General features: G+C 32.6%; 1 protein-coding gene across 1 annotated transcript; it reads left to right on the forward strand.

Moving 5' to 3' along the window:
* The first annotated feature begins 8,658 nt into the window (after positions 1-8,658).
* On the forward strand, positions 8,659-22,534 carry LOC118194512 (flavin-containing monooxygenase 5-like). Its single transcript, XM_035365654.2, has 3 exons — positions 8,659-8,804; positions 17,130-17,772; positions 21,178-22,534. The coding sequence occupies exons 2-3, from the start codon at positions 17,137-17,139 to the stop codon at positions 22,075-22,077; spliced, it is 1,536 nt and encodes a 511-aa protein (XP_035221545.1). The 5' UTR covers positions 8,659-8,804; positions 17,130-17,136; the 3' UTR covers positions 22,078-22,534.
* Positions 22,535-23,119: the final 585 nt, after the last annotated feature.

Genomic DNA, 23,119 nt, shown 5'->3' on the forward strand with positions numbered 1-23,119 from the left:
GAAGAAGCAGGCAGAAATTAAGAAACTTAATGTGGCAAAAGGAGTTACCGTTACTTCCATGCACTGTCCAAAACTCCTAGAACATGTTGCAAAGCTGTTGTTGGTATGGATTAACGACAGGCAGTTAAGAGGTAAATGTCGGAAGCTATCATAAAGGTAAACTACGGTTATATTACTTACCAGTGTTATTTCCTGGAAAAATTTATTTTTGTGTTGATATTTTTGGGGTGCGGAACGGATTAATTGGATTTCCATTATTTTCAATGGTGAAGTTTGCTTTAGATACGAGAAATTCGGTATATGAGCTCAATGCTGTAACGAATTAAACTCGTATCTCGAGGTTCCACTGTATTATGAAAATTATTTTAACAATAAAAAAATTTCGAAATTTCTATTAAAAGCATTGTACATAAAATCAGTTAAAAAGTAAAACCTCCATCAACAAAAAGCACGGCAATTTTCCACGGCAGTGACAGGTACATCCTTCTCCGCATTACGCGAGACTGGCTACTGTTCAAAGAAATCAATGGTTAAGAAAATCCAAAAATGTTATCTCCAAAGCTGAAGCATCTTCTGGTTTGACGCGATCCGCTTCAATTATTTCTTTACCCTTTGCCAGTTCTGCTCGTGCGCCGTACGGATGCCTCCTTTGGACCTTACGGGCAATATTCTTTCTCCGTTGCTTTTACAATTTTCTTCGTGTCTTTTCTATTTTTAATACAAAATTAGCCGTATATATAGCACTTGATATCCGCTAAGTAGTAGTGTGTAAACTCTACTCTTTTCTATTCCGAAATGATACATAAGAGCGTGTTATTTACATGACTCGGCGAATTTTTATCTTTCGGTGCTTAACTTATTTTACTGTTGATTTTAAAAGATCATTTCACATATACAAGAAGATATACAAACTACAGATATACAAGTGGTTCAAAATGTTTTTGACTATAAAATAATGGCTGACTCACAATGCATGCAGCTAATTTCTTGCGATTCATACTATGATTCGGAATCAGAATCTAAAATGTCTGCATGTGACTCTGGAAGCAGTGAAAGTTCTTTAGACGTCTTCGATAATAGTACAGAAGAATGGCAATAAAGATACAAATTTACAGTTTTGATTGGATATTATCGTTTGACTGACTGAAAGCTACTCCTGTGTGTTTTTACCAGCTCCACTAAGGCTAATAGAAAGACATGTTTGGAGGTGATTTTACCTTCGGGAAGCTGTTCTAAAAATAGTGTGATGTGTCTTCATTGAAGTTAAGTGACAAGAAAGGAATTAGAGAAAAGACTCTATGTTTATCTGGATTGTGCCTTTGGACTTGTTTTAAGATATATCACATTAAATTAGATCTTTGGGAAGGAATAAATTAAGTAAATGTAATTGTATTATCTGTAATTGAACATAATTACAAAGCAATCGCATTTTTCATGCCTACAACCTTTAAATATAGCTTCTGAATCTGAATGTGAATTAACATTTAGCTATATTACTGGAAAACCCTTATATATTATATATTATTTGGAAACATTTTATAACATATATTCACTGAAAATAGAGAGAATGAACCTTATCATCTGCGAATAGTTTTCAGTGTTTAATGCCCTTATTAATCAAAATGTCTGCCTTATCAGACTTTCTCTTATTTTGAATAATTAGTGCTTTGTGCGTTATACGCAAGTGACATCAGTTGCTCCTACGTTTGTGAAAGTGCATAGTTGTTTCTATAGCGTTTCTAACCTTCAGATATTCTGAAGTTTAGAACATATTTCTAGTTTGTTTGCTTTTAGCATGATATTATAATAATCTGCATATTTTTACTACAGTTTACCTTTTGATAAAAGTTTTTAAAATTTGCTTTAAACTAACTCCTAATAAAAAATTTCCAAAGTTATTTTACTCAAAAGAATGATCACAACTAAACTCGCCGTGATAGAACTTCATATTATCAATCACAAATCAAATTTAACTAAACGATTTGTTGCGACATCTCGTACACTTTACAAGACATGAAAATAAACCAACACGAAGCATCCTTATTTTCAGGTAAGAAAGTAAAACCAAATATTTAAGTTACTGAACACATAGCTGAACTTATTTATCTCGAAACCGGTTGACTCTCACGAACTTAAACAAACTAACAAATCAATCAAAAAGTACAAAATTTTTGCGATTGCAGGTTAACTAAATGTTAGATACAAATATTTTTAAACTCTCCGTATAACTGAATTGCCTTTTTCTTTCTGATAAAGGGCGACGAAAAATAAAAAGATAAAAAAAGAATTAACATAAAATAACTGGTTATTTAAACAACATCTCACGAAATTTCAGAATAATGCAGGTTTTTTTTTTTTTTTTTTTTTTTTTTTTTTTTTTTTTTTTTACTGAAATATAACGTAATTAACTGTTTCGTTATATTGAGTAATACAATAATATGCGTTCACTTTTTTTATTTCTACTCCATTTAATATTTTACATTACCATTAAACTTAGGTTGTAAATATCTTAAATGCAATTAAAACTATCATTAAAACTAATTAAAATATAATCTCAAAATTTATTTTTATTATATCTGTACTCAAGTTATGTAACTATGTAATTCAAAACTATGTAGCTTATATTAAAACCCTGCATTAATATTTGCATATTGCTAAATTTACATCATTTATAATTAGTGAGAAGTTCTCAGGACTTTTCTGCCTAAGTCAAAGCAGTATAATCCGGAAATTTTGTGATAATATAATTCGTCAGGTAATGGAACTTTTAATTGAACTAAAATTCGAAATTTTTTTAGGAGGAGCAGAAACTGAATTAAATCATGTTTCTAAACATCAAATTGTGTTTAATTGTAAACTGTATTTTTAAATATGTAAAATCAGTAAAATTAATTAAAGCATTTCGTAAGCTGTAACATAATGGGTACTTATCTTCTACAGCGGCCTTGGCGAGAATGTTGATTTAGCACGTCTCTGCATTATTTAGAAACAAACGTTTATGGTTGCCGATCTGCGTATAAAGCGTTTCTTCTAATATCGCTTTTAAAATATAACGATTTTTCGTTCGTGCTCGTAGATTATGTTTCTTCGGCTAATGACTATTTTTGCTTAGAGGATTTTATTTCATATTTTTATGTTGCTTACTGCTTTCAGCCATCTTAAAAAGAAAGCTACAGCTTTTTACAAAGAAAATGGTGTTTGCAAAAATTGTAAAAATGAACAGAGTATGTATTTATATGTTGGAAAGGAAACAATTTGATGATACAGTGCCCACAGCTAGAAACAAAAGAAGTATCTTCGTACTGGAATTTGTTTTAGTTGATCCCAAATATTCTTTCGTGCGGCACTGCGAGGACAACTAAAAAGAAAAACAAAAACACAGAGGTACGTCACCGCCATCACCTGGAATCCTTATTTTAGCAGGGTTCATGTTCAGGCACTAATTCGGCCGTGATACTGCGTATGAGGCAGAATTAGCAGCAATTGCTGAACAGTGGCTACCAGGAAGAGTTTGTAAAATATGAATTTTTCAAAGTGCCCGATATTTTTTAATGAATTACTAACAAAATTGTATACTATAGAAAATAAATTACCATAAAATTTATGATTCCTTTCGAAAATATTAAGCATAATGAGGATTTTGCAATAAAAACCACTATATTGATAGAGTGCAATTACACTGCGGGCCTTTAAAATTGCAAAACCAGGAAGGAGTGATCCTGACGAACGTTAAAAATCACAGTCGCCCAGTTGGTATGGTGGTCAGAGAAGCTGAATGCGATGCCGAAAAGCGTGGGTTCGAATCCCGGAGAAGGCATGGTTGTAACTGTCCGTCCCTTCATAGGAAAGGCGATGGTGGCCCACCTATTAGGTGCCTTCATAATAAAGAGACCACCACATCCGGCGTTGTATAGATTAATAAACTGGGTTACATTTGTAATTGTTCACAATATGCCATTGAAAAAAAAACGTTAAAATCACATAAAAAAAGAAGAAGTTGGTATATGGAAATAATTAATGTTTCAGTGCATTTAGACGACGCAAGAGGGAGAAAAGATATCCGAAGCACTTCATAAAAGAAAGTTGTGTAGTGGATTTCTCATTCGGAAAGTGCTTTGTAAGGTTAGAGTTTGCTTAGAATATCGTGTGATGCCTCGAATAAGAAGAGAAAATGCTTACCAGCAAGTTTCGAAATTCGATAGAGGCAGGATCGTTGCCTATCGAGAATGCAGATTATCATTCCGTGATATCGCCGATCGCACTGGTCGACATATAACCACTATCATGCGAATATGAAATCAATGGATTCCTGAGGGTCATACTGAACGGCAGGCAGGATATCAACGCTCTCCTATGACTAACGCCCGAGAGTACAATCTTATTATGAGGTCAGCCCTCCAAACGACCACATCACGACCATTAGTCAGGAAATGATCATGTTTGCAGCACGCCCAGTATCAACTCGTAAGGTGCGTCGACGTTTGCAGCACTATCAGCAGAGTGACGATTACTTCGGCTTTCCTTGACAATGCAGCATAGAGAGAGACAGTGACTCTCGTGCACCAAACGAGAAAGCTCGGTACAGGAGTGGCACTATGTCGCCTTTTCAAACGAGTCCCGGTTCTACGTGCAGTATTCTGATGCCCTTTTACGCGTCTGGAGTGTCCGAGGAGACCGCACGACGCCTACTTACATTCGATATTAGCTTAGGAGCCCAGCACCTGGTGTAATGGTTTGAGCACCCATTGAGTTCACGACTTGCACATCTCTAGTTCGGACCAACGGTAATTTGAACGCAGAAGGGTACATTTCTGACATCTTACATTCAGTGGTTATGCCCTATCTTCGAGGCCTCCAAACGCCATTCCAATAATATAATGCAAGATTACAAGGTTGCATGTCGTGTTCTGACCTTCCTCGAAACACAGGGTATTCGATTGCTGCCCTGGCCTACACGATCTCTGGATCTGTCATCCATTGTAAACAATCTGGTCATAGGTTGCTGAGAGACTGGCCCGCTAACCCTCTCCAGCTGATACAGTTCATGAAGTGTGGCATAGATTTGAAGCAGCATTGAATGAGTTGCCTGTTTCTGTCATCTAAGCCCAGTTTGAGTCTATGCCTAATGGGATAAGGGCCGTTTTAGCTGCCAGGAGTGGCAGCTGTTTTACTAATTCTGCACCCCTGTAAACCTAGAAAATGCTTACAAATTTAGTCATTTTGTCTTCATGCCGCACTGTTTACGTACAATAAAAATCTTATTTGTATTTCCTTCCTTCATGGTGTCCAGCAGAGGGGTGGCCAGCAGCGGGCATTTGTTTCCTGTAAATGTGCAAATTGGTAACCGTTTGTTTCTCGACAATGATGAAATGCGCCATATCAACATTCTCGCCTGACTTGGTCAGAAGACCAGTACCACATAACACACCATATGAGCACAAAAAATATTCATCAAATCAGTTAAAAGTTTCAGCAATTTAGAACCTCTTGATTTGCAAAACTGTGGATCTAGGACCTAATCAAGAACGTTATAAATTTTAATATATTAAACGTTGCACCTTTAAACATTTGTCATTATAAGACGATTATTTTCCTGAATATATATTGCTAGTAAAAAGAAAGTAAATTTCAGAGTCATTTAAAAATTATTTATATGTCCTGTGACAAAAACTACCTTCCATCTTAATATTTACGAAAAAATACTTTTTATTCTATTACGGAAGCTTTTTGAGGATTCACGTTAATTTTATACTGCGTTCCCCCACTGAGGCCTTGAACAATGCTTAAAATTTAAAAATACGCAAGTGAAATAGTTAATGATTTGTTATTTTTAAATTTGAATGTCCTTGAAACATAGCATTTCGTGAAACAAGAAGACCACAGCAAACCTTGACCTTGAGACATAAGTATTGTTTTTATCTTACTCCAATAGTGAACAATAACTTGTTTTCTTTGTTCGAGATGTTTCGTAATTTGTTCATGAACAGAGTACTGAAAGAAATGATTAATCAAAAGAGGTTTATAAAAAAATCCTTTAGCCTAACAGTCAAGTAAAAGCATATTTTTATTTCATTTCAGCTTTCGAAAAATACATTGTAGCACAGTCTAGAAATTGTGTTTCACCTGCTTCAAAATCTTTACATTAAGAAAGAAAATATAGCAATAGCTAAAACTAGCATACATTATCAAGACCTGATTCCGGATTACTCCATTTACTCACAAGGTATGACCCTAAAGTCTAACAGTTTAGAGGACTACTAATATTTTTCATAATCCTACAATACTAATGTAATATTTCACAATGATATGCTATTATAGTCATATTTTTTATTTAATGTAAAATTTGCTACTGTTCTGTTATCGGGACCGAATTCAAATATCGGCAAAAGTTGGCAACGAAACAAAAAGGCAACTAGGTAAAAAATTCGAAGAATAAAAATAATCCCCAAAATATTTACGATACGGTTAAGTTAAAAAAAATTAAAAGGGAAAAATAACTTAACAGGCTGTCGGCGGAGCCACTGTGTAACGCCGATTGTACTGTACCAAGTGGGACAGTCTCCGACGTAATCTTTCTCTGATGAAGCGTGAACATACAAATACCTTGGTCTCTACTGCTGGTTTCACAGCCATTTATCAACTTTGCATAAATGCTAACAACGTCAGATCGTGAAAAGCTTACCAGTCGTGCAATTTGAGAGATACTCGTTCCGAGTCTTCGGCCATTATATCTTCCCTCTATCAAATTGGCTTAGATCAGCAGACTTTCCCATCACTCGCTAAAGTCAGTACAAGGTTCTTCAAGCAGCAGTTAAATACCATTCTTGTATAATCACGTGCCTTCTATGTCATCTAGAGGAGCTCACTGAAAAACGTGGGAATGCTCATAATGTTTTTTCTTGTCAGTGTATATTTTAAAAATAATCTAAAATTTGAACACTATTTTGGAGCTTTCCAGCTTTGAACATAGATCTGACCTTCGAGCTCTTCAGTAACTGGGACTCTTAATCTCAAAATCCTACTGCTCCAATAATATAGTGATTCAGATCATGAATAAAAGACTAATTTCGTTGATTCATCGATGGATCAACGAAATGTCAAGGTACACCATGTCTGTAAAAGTCAATACGTGGTATATTTTCGTAACAATCGTTCTTAAATTTATACATCCAATTACAATTTTTACTTCCTTGTAACAAGTAAATTAAGTATTATATCACAAAACATTTCGGATATCAAATTCAACGAAAATATCCGTTTGCCCGCTCTCCAAGCCGTTTGAACGATGGGTTTTACTTGATAGCTGTACGTACGGACAAAAAAAAGGATTCATTTTTCCAAAGCGGATTGTAAAATGGAATGGATGCAGAAGAGATTCTTTTCCTTGCCGTTTATACTTATATACGTACATACGTATAAACGATAATACGCACTAATATGTATCTTGAATATTTCAAAAACAAGTAGACTCAGAACGTTAAAATTTGGTTTATGGGGCTGCTATAACGTGTAAATGATCATCTCTCGTTTCATTTACTCAGCTCGGTGAACTCAGGTTTTTTATTCTTATATGTTGGTATACTGCTTTGGTATACTGCGTTGGTATTTTTTGCTTTAAAAGAGATATAATTAGTTTGTTCTTGTGTTACGAATAACGTTTGTTTGCCTTTAGTTAATCTGTATGTGATAACTGTATAGTTATCAACAATGTAAAAATGGTTAAAGTGCTACTAAGCCTAGTGGGTGCGAATCCCGGAGAAGGCGTAGTTGTAATTGGTCATCCTTTCATAGAAGGCAAACGTGGCCTGCTTATTAGGTGCCACCATAACAAAGTGACCACCACTTCTGGCCTTAGTTGTCGCCAAGCCGAAGTCAGCTGAGGGCCCACCATTAGAGAAAAAAAGTGTTCATAAAAATTAATGAGGTTTTTGAGTAGTATTATTGAATAGAGTTAAGTATTGCAGTGTTTCAGGATACAGATTACGCACTCTACACTTTAACACATTCTACATTCATAACATCTGTTATTCTATTCTGTTCCACGTGGAATACAGAAAATATGGCAAACCAAAAATTTTCGCATGCAATATTAATAAAATATATCGTGTTAATGCTTCATGATTCTACTATTTTGTTGCACTTGAAAATGAAAAGGCGACCCTAAATTACATTAGGAGATGAAACTTAGCATAGTTTATAGTATATTGTAGTTCATGTTTATTTGCAGTTTATAAAATTAATAAGACAAAACAATTGAATACAATGATGCGTATATTATATAGAAATGATTTTAAATGCCGATTTATACTCATCTTCCGTAATTAGTCTTTAAAACTTTCTGAGCACACTAAATCATAAATTGATTAGTAACCACAAAACAGTAGTTCATTAATTATTTAATAGTTTTTCAAACTTTTTAACATCAGGGTAAGGATCTGAATCGATGATGCTGATAAAATGATAAAATTCTTCAGAAAACTGTAAGATTATTTTCAATTCACTACTTAAAGCTGTCTTATATTAATTAGATCCTATTCTTTCTCCAATTATTACTGACGCGCTTTTTTTGAAGTTGCGAAATTTTGAACTGCACTATGGACTGTTTAGATATGAAGTTTTAAAAATACTCGTATATTTTGCAAATATCTAATCAGATGCGTTATCACGTATTCTTCGGCGGAAAAGCCAGAATATCTTCAATTTATTTATCAGTAACCTACCCCATCAGATAAATTTAAATACTTAGCTGGCGGATCAAACTAGCAGTTAAGACGTTTGTCGAGGAGTTCAAGTCTACAAAGCAGGTAAGATGATTTGACGTAGTTTATAGTATGAATTTCGTAGTTTTTATTTCGAAATGAACGCTTAAACATTTTGTATAAACTGCTTTCGCTTGGTTTTAATGTTTAAAAAGTGCTTATTTACACTTTTTAAACACATTTTTACACTTTAAAATTTTAAATGCTTACTTTCATATTTAGAAAAAAAAAAAAAAAAAAAGAAAACATTGCTTCAGTAGATTTCCTTCGTTGGCGAAGACTTTCTTCAATAATTTGATATTATGTTTACAAATCTTTGCTAAAACCTTAGTTATTGAATTACTGAAAAGGAAAATTTTGGTTACGTCTTCTATTTTATTTCATTAAACCTCTTCTAGAAACAGACACTTGTTTTTAGTTTGATAAAATACTACATCATTATTTGCTTTAACCACTCATTTTGACAAAATGGTAAATACCTGCTGCATGAAACCAAACGACTGTAGTAATACATATTTTAAATTTCACGTGAGAATGAAAAAATAATATAAAGGAATCCATTTAACGAAAAAGGTCATTTTCAACGTGAGAATTTACCACACAGATCATCACTTACAAAAATGTAATATTCAAAAACAAAAACGAATCATACAATGTCGGTATTTTACTCAGTTATTTCAAATAACTGCCGGTATATTGAAACTACTGGTATAAAAAAATTTCGGAAATTAGCACTGTTAACTATTATTAAATTATTGATATCATGAAATATCCTTTCAATGAACTAAAGAGTACTTTCCTTTTAGAAACTGTTTATTTATAAGCAGTGTTTTCATTTCTAAATATGAATTTTATATTATAATGTGTTTCATCCATACAGAAGAATTGTGAAATCTGTTTAAAAAGTAACATTCTTTGTAAAATGTTTTATATTTTTAATACGGGAATCCTGCCAAATTTTCTGTCGATTCTGACATTTGTTTTCGATTTGACCAGAGAGCTAGATATTTATTTCTTTTGTTTTTATTTCCTTTCGTTCTCCTCCTTCCACATTTTTCATTGGAGATAGTAACTACATTAGAAGCTAGTAATACTTTGTACCGCTCAATGAGAGAGCGATCAAGAAATTATATTTTTATATCATCATGTGTATTTTCTTGAGAAAAATTATTTATTTCAATATTCTTCTTTTTCTTATCGTTATCAGTTAGGCATTAAGACCACAAATGTTAAAAGAATTACCCATGATATTTACTGACTGTGCCACTCTGAAGTAATCTTTAAAGTGTAAAAGCAACTATTTGGTAATCAGAAATCGTATCCTGAAGCATATGAAAATATAAATCTTTCATAAAAAATATGGCCAGATCATTTCAGCATTATTTTGAAGCATGAAAATGAGATGGCACATTAGGTATAAAATTTACAGGGCATTCAGTAGTGAAACTTGTAATATATTCTCTTCAAGCATCTAATATTGCAACATTAAGTTTCCTTAGCTGGTTGTGTCAAACGAAGCTCCATTTCGAATAGGACAATGAACAACTAGATGCCATTACAAGAATATCAGTAGTAAGTAAAAATTAAAATTAAACATTTTGGCCATTATAAAATTAAATTGTTACATCCGACAATTTTAAAACTGTTAAAGCATATTAAACTTTAAATTTTTATATTTTAATTTTTTATAATTTTATGTTTGCTTTTTATGTTAGTCTTAACTGCTAGTTTAAGTTAAGTGCATTTTCCATATACACACATTTTTAGTTTATATGATCTTCCTACTTGCTTTTAAAATTAATTTTTCTCTTTATTTTAACCAGTAATCCGCTATCTTCTAAGTTTCTTTCGTCTTACTGTGGATCAAGTCGGATTCGTGCATTTAAAATGAATTAACTTCAATTCAAAAATCTTATACTTCTTTACATTTTATCGTTATTTGAAGGGAATTTCATTAAATTATACGAAAAAGAATAATTCATTACCTACTATTGGTGACTTTCTGGAAAATGATTAATGCCCTTTGAAACGTCAGCATTCTTCCATTGGAATCACCAATAACTTAGCCTTTATTTGGTGTTTATTGCTATTCTGTGTTTTTAATATTCATTCAGATGCAATTTAATACATCTCCTAAGTTTTATTTTCGTAGTTTAACCTCAGTTTTCTGAGGAATTAACTTTTAATAAGAATAAGTTTTATTCTTTATTTCTAAGTAATCTACGTTATTTTTTGCGTATGGGCTAAGTTTTAATGTATAAATGATCGTTTTTCTTTTTGAAAATGTAAGTTTCTGAAACATACCAATAAAAATGTTAATTTTTTTATGTTTATTATAGAGACATATAATTTTTTTAAGTTCTTGAAACATTTTCTGCAAATAGTACAAAAGTGGACCTGAATTTGGAGTAATAATATTTTTTTCACGAAATAATTGCGAAACGTTTGGAGTTCTTCAAATATCCCTGGAATTGGCATAATAAATGTGTCTCTTTTCCTAGATGTCAGATATAAAACATGAACAAAATTACTAACAAAATTACAAACTTTAGCAATAGTCATTTCATTTCTGATTTCATTTGCTTAAGTTCCCCTCTTAAGACTGGATTACTGGCATCATAAGTTCTGCAGTAATCCATAATGCTGCAAGCTCTTACTCAGTCGCTGCTGAGGATTGAAACAAAGAAGATGAGGTTATAAATACTCCCACTGTTTTATACACAGTATCTTCCTATGCTTATTCTAGCCTGAGTTCTATGCTTCGTGCCTGAGTCCTGTCCTTCCTATGCTTATTCCTACCACGTCTCTTTGCTTAGCTTTATCTTACATTACTTAAAATATGATATGCGTGTATAGAACTATGGGTGCAAACTGCACTCATTCTGCTGAGTGATTTCTACAGAATGTGCATCTAAAAGATTGTTTATGTTCAGAAATAAAACGGGTTTAATCGTCATGCTACTTCTGATTATAAATACGTGGTTATAACTTGTAATGCCATCACATCCTACCGTAATAATTTGGTAGTACGAAACCAAGAGCTGACTAGAGAAGGCATGAGTTACTTTTATCTAGTTTAATATTATCAGGACTTGTATTCCTCTTTATTTGCTTTGGAAACATGAACTGTCCTGACTCGGAACAGGGAGCTTACTCAAGCTATGTTCAATAAATTGTGAAGTAGACAATACACACAGGAAGGGTATACGAAACCCTTTATTTTCTATCTTTACAGCGATTTCCGGAACTTCGGAATACGGAGACCAACCACTTGTGGTCTGAACGTAAGAATATAAAAATACTAACTAAAAACTCTAACTAAAACTAACTTTGGATTAATATACAAGTGTCTAACTTCAAGATTGACCGTTATTTAACAAAATCCGTATGTAGTACAGAGAGCTGCTAAAACTACGATACGTTTGAACTTATCAAGAGGACTAAACCTCTGGACTTGAAGGCAACCAGCAACCGAGTAAAACTACTATGGCAAGCGGCTTGCTTCCAATAACTCCTTCCTCTCTCTTGCTTGGCAAAAAGCCACAACTTAAGTACTTGGCGTTAGCAAGACAAATTTGCATAAATAAGTTAAAGCTTTTAATTCTGGCCGGAAGTAGAAAATAAGAAGTGATAGTAAAGATTTAAAATAAAATAAACGTTAGTAAAACTTAGGATCCTTACAATATTAGTTACTTTTATCAAACTTATCGAGTGCACGTGAACCTTTCGACTGTTATCTATTGATACTGTTGGTAGTCTAAATTATTATAATTCTCTAAATTATATTCATATTAATATAGGCTTTGTTACTCATAATACGTACAGGCATTTGCTTCTATACGCGTATCTACAAATAATTACATAAATTGCTTAAGACAAAATTTTCACCTTGAGGTCCCAAAGAAAATTTTAGGTGACAGGAATGCTGCTTTTATTTACTTAAAATTTTAGCATTTTTCAATAAACAATCATGTTACACAATTATTAACTACTAATAGACCACAAACTAATAGTAAAGTAGAAAGAATTAATCAAACTATTATAACTAAATTAAAATGTAACTTAAATTCTTATCTAAGAAACTTGCTACCACACGTTACTGAAGAGTACAGCAACAGACCGCATTCTATCACAAAATTCCCACTATTTGATCAAATGTATGGATAATTACCTTATGATCCCTTAATTGAAAATCAAGATTTGTACCCACCAAATGAAGTAGCTAGAATAATTGCTCAGAAAAGGCCTAATGATTATAGTAATGTAAAAAAAAATAGATATGACTCCCATTTTAAAGCGAGTAATTTCAAACCTGGTGGTTTGGTAATGTATGAGGAAGTTCAACAGCCTAATACAAGAAAACTTTCCCTCCTTTTTAAGGTCCTCATAAAATTTTAAAACAATATTCCGAATTTACTTCTGAAATACCTAAACCAAATTCCATAATAAAAAGTAATCACAAATTGTCCATTCTACTAGGTTTAGAACATATAACCCAGCAAGCGAATATAAATTAACTGTCAGATATAGTAGGATACTTGTTGCTATCGAAAATTAATTAATTTTTATTTTCCAAATTATTCATTGAAATTTCTTCAAACCTTTAAAAATATTTGTAACCTGATTATCACTTAGTCAAGTGTCCAAGACCTATTTGTGAAAATTTGGTCTAGGATTTGATTTTTTCTGAATCTCGCATCGTTTTAGCTAAAAGTTTTTTCTTTAAATTATTAAAATAAGGAAATGATAAATTCTGTTTACTAAATTTGTAGGATTTAACTTAAGTATATAAAGTATATAGATTATTCGTTTTAATTTTAATTTTAATTTTTGTATATTTATTTATTGGTTTATTTATTTTTATTTCAAGTATGCAACATAAAGAATTTTATGGCCATAAATAGTAAACAGAAACTTTGATTTTTTGATACAATGCTAAAAGCCAGTTACCTAGTATAAGGAACAGAAGTTTTTGTGTGTAATTGCATTTAAGCATATCACAGCCATCATCAAGTAATTACGCTGATTCGCTCATAAAAGTTTACTTTAGCATATTTAATTTTATTTTGTTCTAATGGCGGGCTCTAGCCGTTTATAGGCATTGACCACTACTAAAGCCGGAAGCGGTGGTCTCTTTGTTATGGGGGCACCTAACAGTTGGGCCACCGTTTCGTTTTATAAAGAGATGGAAAAATTTCACCCATGCTTTCTCTGAGATTTTAACCTAGGACACTTTTTTGCGGCTGCCAGAGTCAAGAACCTCTTTCCCGTCTGGGCGGTACTTTATTATTATATTGTATTGTGTTTTGTTCATTTCTGTGTATTAATTATTATACTACTGTACAATAAGAAAACCTGATTTTCCTTTATTTTGCGTAAGTAAGTATTAAGTTTAAAATAATTTCATGAACACGTAAAAGAAATATTTTGATTTGTTGTAATATTATTATGTTGATATTTTGATTTGTTGTAGTGTTATTATGTTGTTATATTATTATGTTTGTAATATTATTATGTTGATTACACCACTTAGTTTTTACCAAAGAATTTAAAAAAAAAAAAAAAAAAAAAAACAAGAAATGTCAAAGCTATCGTATGATATTCAAACCACATTTCAAGAACAATGCATATTTTCAGTTATTGCGCGAAAACATTCGGACTCCAAAATTTAGATAATTTTTATATTATTTGGAAAAACCGTTTCAAGAAGTTTAAAATCTTATATTTTAGAAACTTTCAGATTGGACTCTATATTTGATCTATTATAGATTATATAATATTTTGTTACATTTTTATGCATTTTTATATATTCAGATATGAAAACGTTTAAGAACCAATTGAGACCTAAAGTGCAGTGAGACCTAAAGAATGTGTCCTTGAAACAATTCATTTGCTTTGTCATGCACATTATACAAAATTTCGTTTCCTTTGTTAACTATGAATTTTTCTCAAAAGGCTATTCTATCGCCAAGACGTTTCTCCTTAAAGGAGGGGAATATGTAAAACATAAAATATGAAAGAAAATTACCAATAAATTACTAATTTAATTGGCAACAGCTCATTTAAAATTTCTGATTTTATTTGCCTGCGTCTCCTTTCAATGAATCTACACTGCGTCCTGACGTCATTATTTCTTCTGCAATGTAAAAACTCTACATTAAATGCAAATATACATCTATAAAAAAGAATTTTCAAATGATACAATCTTTATTTCAAGTTTAACTTCTTTACATATAATTCTCTCCAGACAGAAAGAGCACGATGAGCAAATCAATAAATAAAATTAGCATTAGAGAAATCTGTAAGGAAGAAAATGGCCTGGCGTATAATAATATCCTATATTCAAATCAGATTTTTCAGTACAGATTACATGATGCCCAACCAAGTCAGGAAGATCGAGAATTCCATCCTCTATTTAAAGTCATATTGCAGCACATTTAAAAAATTTCTAGAAAAATCGTCTAATTACTATTATTTCACAATTCCTATTTTAAAAGAACTTGAGGCGATCATTTTATAATTTTTAAACTTTAAACAGAAAAAATTAAACTGATAAATATTTGGATATTGAGATTTAAATGTAATGCGTGTGAAACACCTTTAAAAAGTGCGAGTTTAAAAAAAAATTGCCAAATTCTGTAAAGTTTCGGTGTAAGCTACTTTGATAAGATTTTATTTTGTTTTATTCGATAGCACAAGCATTAAAATTTTGAGATTTTAAGTTTATTCTTTAAACTATCATATGAGAAAAAATTCAAGTGCAAATCGTAACATTGTTAAATAAATGAATCAAATTTTGAAAAAAATGGCCTCGAGGTGTACACTTTCATTGTCCTGAAAATATTTGTTGAAAATTTCATAGCTCTGTTGCAAGGAGGTACGCATATGCGCGAGCGTTCGAGAGGTCGTTTTCTTATGACAGATTAAATATGACATCCAAACGTTCACTTTTCGTTTAAATGGTCTTACAGTACTTACATTTCATAAGAATTTAATTATTGATATAATTTAAATTTAAAAACCGTTTCCTAATCAACATTTAGTTATTCTACATTACAACTGTGCTGGTATCCGTAGCCCGTCAAGCCATAAACATCGAACACGATTTCTCCTTTATTTTAGCTGCCATCTAAATTATATAAGTAATATTTCACATCCTGCAGTTTATTACATCAAATTTGTTCGGTTATTATATTATTTAATTTGTTAGGTTATATACGAGTATTAAGGTTATTATATTATTGTAGACTTCTTCAGCTGTTTAAAACACGTACCGTGAATTCCAACTATTATAACGTAGTGATATATTATAGCATAAGTGTAAGGTTTTACGCTTGATCTGTGTAGTCAATTATCGCGATCAGAATAGATAACTATCAAGCAATTCGACGCAGAAAAAAAATTAAACTTATTCCATCTCTCTACGTGTAAGCGCTTTAATTAAAATATACAAATACAAATTTGCCAACCAACTTGTACATGGTTGAAGCCTCCTTTCACAAATGATACTAATTCAACAATTCTAATATAACCTAGGGAGAGGGTAATCCTTTTAAAACCACGATACAATTTTGTACGCACATGAGACAGATCTAATTTCAATCTAATGTATTTCCAGCAAGACTATCTTTAGAGATGTCTATGGTTTCATTTCATCGAACGAGATGACAGCGGAAGCAGTCCAAACTTTTTAACCCCTAATAGTAAAATTGTACACTCCTAAACTACTTACCACTCAAAATATACATAAATTCTGGAATGAGCGAGCTTCGAGGCGAAAGGGGAAGAAAAGTGTGTGTGTGTGTGAATATGGCAAAGCCTCGAGGGCTATCTGCCTAACAGGAGGGATGCCTTCGTGGAGGACTTTCTAAGGGAAACTGGCTCGTATACACGTTACAAATGGGGAAAACCACGAAAACGCCCATGCAGCCAGCCCGTTCGCGGGATTCGAACCTCGGACCGAACTACCAGTGTTCAGCGACTTTCCGCTCGGCCGCTGGTGGGCCGAAAGGGGAAGAAAAGAAAGAATGTCATTAAACAATTTTTCGTTATTAAACATCAACATAAAAGCCACATATAGAAAACTGATCAATATATTCATTATATTCATTACTACGTTAAAAAATTAAAATGGCGAATTTTCATTTTACGTAGTGGTATGAATTAATGTTTCATTCCTTCATATGACTGAAAAAAATCTGAATCTTTAAAATTCAATGAAATGACTCTGAATTGTTTCTTAATATTCTAAATTAGGTAGTCGCTTTAACTAACAGTTAACGAATAATAAAATTATAGGAAAAGAGGAGTTTAAGTATAAACCTTATTGTAACTTACACATGACTAAATGAATTTTGTATTTACTTTCAGATTAATTATGGCATCTACGAAGAAAATTGCAGTCATTGGTGGTGGATTTGCGGGAATTGGTTCTATCGTTATGCTGAAAGAAGAGGGACTAGAACCTATATGCTTTGAGCAAACAGATAAACCTGGAGGCACTTGGAACTACAGAGAAGTGTCTAATATGGAAGGAGTTGCATCCATAATGCCCACTACTATCATTAATCATAGTAAGGAAATGGGAGCCCTCAGCAATTTTCCACCGAAGAAAGAATATAACAATTATATGAGACACAACGAGATGTATCAGTACGTGGAAGAATTTGCCAGCGAGCACGATTGCTTTAAACACATTAAATTTAATATGATGGTCACCTGTGTTAAGCGTTCTAAAGATTATGATGAAACAGGCCGCTGGGTGGTGACTGCAAAGAATACGATTACAGGTGAAGAACTTACTGACATCTATGATGGCGTGATGGTTTGTGTAGGTCACGTTAATCGGCCGATAATGCCGAAATATCCTAATGAGGAGAGCTTCAAAGGAAAAATTATACACACCCATAGTTTGAAAGAGGTTGACGAATATAAAAATCAAAATGTCTTAGTTGTTGGAATGGGCTGTTCTGCTTTAGATGCTGCAGTTGGAATAAGCAATGTTGCCAAACAAGTAAAAATTTAGATATCTTTTTTTTTAGAGTTAAAGCCTTATTTCGTGTTTCTGAATTTCAGACACACAAGTTAGAACTCCAACATATTTTACATCTGAAATCTGCCTAAAAGCACCAAACAATTTATATATAATTTTATTATCTTTATGCTTCCTAATTTTTTTAAAATTTGTTTTTAAGTTTCTGAAGTTTGGATTGTAAGCTATTTGAAGCCCCGTTCTTTTCAATAGTCTTATTAATGTACTTTGTGCTTGCGGCGATGCTGTGGAAGATATCTAATATATTTTATTGCATTGTGGGTTGCATGCGAGTGCCAGAAGTGCAATTAAAGTGAGTTTAGGACAGCTCTCTAGTTATTGGCCTTTATTTTCTGTTTTCTATGATTTTGTTAGAAGATCCGAAGTCTTTGCACTCTTGCGCAACTTTATTTTTTCTCTGAACGTTTAATATTATAATTAACATGGTTGGATTTTTATTCTTTTATGTGTCTTTGTATTATTTTGCGTATTATTCATGTATGATTACGTTATATATTGATGTACTGTGCTAATGATGTATCATTTTCCCTTTTTATCAGTATTATTTTTAAGTATTATTTCATTTTCATTATTATTGTATTATTATTAAGTTGGTTTACTTACTTTTATAAGAGTATTAATAGAGTTTAATTATTCATGGTGTATTTTAGTATTTTTTATAATAGTATTTGTATTTTATACGTTTTCTTTGCTCTCTCCAGACATAGATATTACGTTTTTATTGCATAATTTTATCTTCTTATACTATGAGTTATTTACTAAGTCTCGTAGAATACTTAGTGGAACACGAGGAGTTTTGTATTTATTTTCTTATTTATAAAAAATTATATTCTGAAGTTCTTGAGTAAATCTTGCTTCCCTGATAGTGACTAGGTGTAAATTATGGCATTTTCACTAAATCTTTGCTTTCTTATCCAAACCGATGCTTTTGCAAATTCATATTTTTTCAGCAAAAAACCAAGTTACTTCAAGGGTATTTTTCTGTGCAAAGATATATAAAACATAATTTATAAAAAACTACGCGCTTAGTTAATAACAAGTAATATGTGAATTAGGTAATACAAATCATACAAATCTTTAAAATTAAGTCTTCATAGGAAAGAATATAAAAGTTTCTTTGAAGCACGTGAGAATTTTACGCGTGTACTGTGCATTAATTTTATGTACTATATCCTGAATGGAATTTATCCTTCTTTTAATTTTCTGTGGCATTTGGGAATTATTTTCACCTCGGGATCTTCTCTGCTTCAGGTTAGATGAACAATTTCTTCTGAGGATACTTTACTAAATAGGTCTTCAAGCTGTCTGGAAATAATCGACTCCTTATTCACATCTCAGACCAATTGGTTCATGAAGTGAAATATAGAAAGTAGCCAGCAACACCTTTCAGAAGTTCAGCAGGGATTTCCGCCTAAGTTTGCCAATCTCGTTAGATAACAGAAAATTTTGTAGCTTACCTTTATTAGCGATGCAAGTGGCATTCCTTGTTATCCCGGTGTTCTCATGTTCAGCAAGATCACCAACAGGTTTACAGATAAAGGTCTTGCGTGTAGTAAACGTTTTATCAATTGACTTCAATAAAATTGTTTTTCTGTGTGGGGAGGGGAAGGTTTTTTCCCTCGATAAATTTGCCTCCGGCGGCGTAGCAATGTGCGCATGGCAGATCAACGCTCCCGGACATCTGCAGTCTCGAAATTACATTTCCTGGCAAGAAAATTTCCACTTTTGTCTTATATGCTGCTCGTAAGGAGAAGGCGAATGATCAAGATATATGGTAGATCATGCATTAATAACAAGTGAAACATTTTTTTTTTCAATTGCAAATGAAAGATTACTCCCAGTGTTACTATTACAGCGATTATTACAGTGCTAATGTAAAGAGTTATTTCAGCTCGCAAAATGATAAAAGACTGGCCTCACATGGCATTTCTAGCAAATTTAGGTATGCAAAGCTTCACAACATCAGCGAAACTCAATGTAATGTGTTATTGTTTTACTAATTTATTTATATTTTTATTGCATTTTCGAACAATATTCAATATTTCATTCTTACAACGGTCCTTATTATAACTATGATAATCATAAACCTGTCATTTATTTCAAGTTTTGTATAATGAAAGAATATAATGAGAAGAAAATACAGAATTTAGTTTTGCGTATTTTATGTGTACAAATTGCTACTACGGGAAGAAAAAATATCGGTTTGTTTAAATAACTCACTAATGGCCTCAGTATTTAAAATCTTGAAATAGTAGCAGTCAACTCTGACATCCATTCCTGGCTATTCACCGGTTATCTTCTTCGGGTTCCGTGCATTTGTTCATGTGTAATGTAAAAAATGAGCTGTACGCTTTTAAAGAGAATATCAATGCTAGCATCTCTCCCTATAGGTAAATAACCATATTGCTGTAGGCAGTAATTTGATAGTTTAAACAGCATAAATAAAATAACGTATTTTAATAAACTTTAGTAAATCAGTTGAAATCCAAGCAGCAGTAGCTGGCTACCAGAAAGAAGCTGGCACCCATTGCTTATCAATATAAAAGCCATGTATGATATAAAAAATAATAATTATCTCTTTGGCTTAAATAAATTTAAAGACAAAACACGTTATTATCCTACAATAAGCGCTTGAAACTGCGGAAATTATTCTCTGGCTAGATTAAATTATTTAAATACGGCAAAGCATATAAGAGATATCCGCCTAAAGATTTGGTTTGATTTAGTATTTGATTATGAGACAGCACTCGAGGGCTATGTACCTATGGGGAGGTATAACTTCGGGGAGGACTTTCTAAGGAAAATTGGCTTGTAAACACATTACACATAGGGAAATCCACAAAAAACGCCTATACTGCCAGTCCATTTGCCGTGACCCATGACCGAACTACTAGTATTCAACGACCTCAGCTCTCACCTTCTGTTAAAAGGAGCCTTTGTACAGGCATTTATAACGCAAGTGGCTCGTTTCTGCGTTATCCAAGGGAGCGGGAACGCAAAATCCATTCTTGCAGCCAGACAGTTCGTATGGATTCGATACGAGTCAGACTCCCAGTATTCAGAGTTCTTAGCCACTATACTGCTAGTCTAGCTTTGCCTAGCCAGTATTAAGGTCTGACTTTGTAAGCAATCTAAGCTTTAAAAAAATCAATTACACAAATGTTATTTACAATTCCTCAAAATAGGATTGCTTCTGTTTGACAGTGCTTATAAAAACTGAAAACGTTATTGAGATACATTTCTAAGAGCACTACAAAAGTTGTAATAGCATGATGCATTACTTTCGTAATATGTTATCTAAATTCAGTAAATTTTACACTAAAATTACATTTACTGCATATACTACTAATAAATTCTTTTTAATAGGTCTATTTAAGCACAAGGACTGGATCATATATTCTACACAGAGTTGGACCACACGGATATCCCATAGATTACGTTTTTATGCGAAGGTACTTCTACAAAATGATGGATATTTTCCCATTACAAGTATGCAATTGGTATATGGAGAAATTCTATATTGATAACAGGTTCCATCATAAACTATATAATGTACCTCCAAAATATCACTTCTTTAACAAGGATCCTGTCATTAATGATCATTTTGGCTCAAAGTTGCTGTCTGGATCTATAATTCAAAAGAGAGATATTGAACGTTTTACAGAGAAGGGTGTCTATTTCGAAGAAAGCAGTGAGGAGACAGAAATAGATGCTGTCATTATGGCCACTGGATACACATGGAAATTTCCATTCTTAGAAGAGGGAATAGTAACTCAAGAAAAGAACGGACGAATCAATTTATACAAAGGAATATATCCTCCTCAACTCAAACATCCAACTCTTGCAATAATTGGTTTCCTCTTGACATTCGGACCTGGGTTTCCAACTGGCGAGTTACAGTGTCGATGGGCAGCTCATATGCTTGCAGGAAAAGGACACTTACCATCCTCAAGAAAAATGCTAAAAGATATCGAAAGAACGCATCATGCAAACGCGAAGAGATATTCCCCAAGTGATAAAATGACTTTGAGGGTTGACTGTTTGCAATACATGGACGACATTGCATCAAAGTTTGGGGTAAAGCCAAACTTGCCTAAGTTATTTTTTACTGACATCCGGCTATTTTGGAAGATATATTGGGGCCCTTTCGTCTCTTATCAGTATCGACTTCAAGGACCACATAAATGGGAAGGAGCAAGAGAAGCCATTATGACATCGAAGAAGCGAATGTTATATCCATTAAGAAGGGAAAGAATAAATCGTTGAAATTGTATTATAACGAATATTCATTAGATACAATATAAAAATTATATGGAAGTAATATATGTACTATATTCATACCTATATATATGTAAATATTTAAGAAGAACCAAGAAATATTTAAAGAAAGACAGATTTTATTACTAAAAATTCGTTTTATTATTGTCCAATCAAAAAAAGGTGTTGCAAAGAATCTGCCTAAAACAGTTTTTATACTGCGATATGACATGGGCGTAATTTCCAATCTCTGTTACTGAAACTTTCTGCCAAAGTTTATCTATGTACTTAAATGTTCCTTTATTTTTTAATACGTATCAAAATAAGACCCTTATACAAACTCATTTAAACTTATTTAAAAACTCAAATATCAGATAATTTTGTAAAATAATTCTACAGAAAATAAGAGGAAAAATGTCATTTCTTGCATTCAAAATGCTTTTTTATTAAATATGCATAGTTAACATGAAGTCATTATTATTACCCAAAAAAGTATTTCATATTTTCAAGCATTTAGTTTTCTGTTAAGAGAAAAAACATGATAATTAACTCTAGTCTTATGTAGTGTTTTATATAATTTTAATTAATGCTCGCTCATAAATTGAATTGTTTTACATTTCAACTCTGCAATATTCAATTATAAATTACAACTTTTAACTTGAACATGAGTTATCATTTTCAAATATTTCGCCAACTATGCCAATTTGCAAAACTGGAAATTCAGTACTGAATGAAAATAAAATTATTTTTATTTTTCCATGTTTTGTTCTTGTTGTTGCTAATGCTCACTTGTCTGAGCTGTAGTCAGCCCAAGCCCACGAAATTCTTCGTGGTAAGGAGCGCAAGATACGCCTGTCGTTGGCAACAGCCTTGAGCACCATACAGGTGGCAGTGAGATTTAGCTCAGTTTCGCCCCTATGTTGATGAATAGCACCCAGAGGGACTGTTCCGAGGGTCTCCCATCCCTCTTCCCCTACCATCAACCTCTCAAGAGGATTTTAGGCTTGCCTCTTATTTAGATTGCCCCCACGTACTCTATACATTTACAAAT

Source organism: Stegodyphus dumicola, chromosome 7 (assembly GCF_044657685.1).
Source record: "Stegodyphus dumicola isolate Sdum_Otavi_A_Nest chromosome 7, ASM4465768v1".
Classification (NCBI taxonomy): Eukaryota; Metazoa; Arthropoda; class Arachnida; order Araneae; family Eresidae; genus Stegodyphus; species Stegodyphus dumicola.

Excerpts from the sequence above, each read along its gene's own strand:
- LOC118194512 (XM_035365654.2), top strand. The coding sequence starts at position 17,137 with ATGGCATCTACGAAGAAAATTGCAGTCATTGGTGGTGGATTTGCGGGA. Across the intron at positions 17,773-21,177 it reads TAAGCAATGTTGCCAAACAA|GTCTATTTAAGCACAAGGAC; the intron begins GTAAAAATTTAG and ends TCTTTTTAATAG.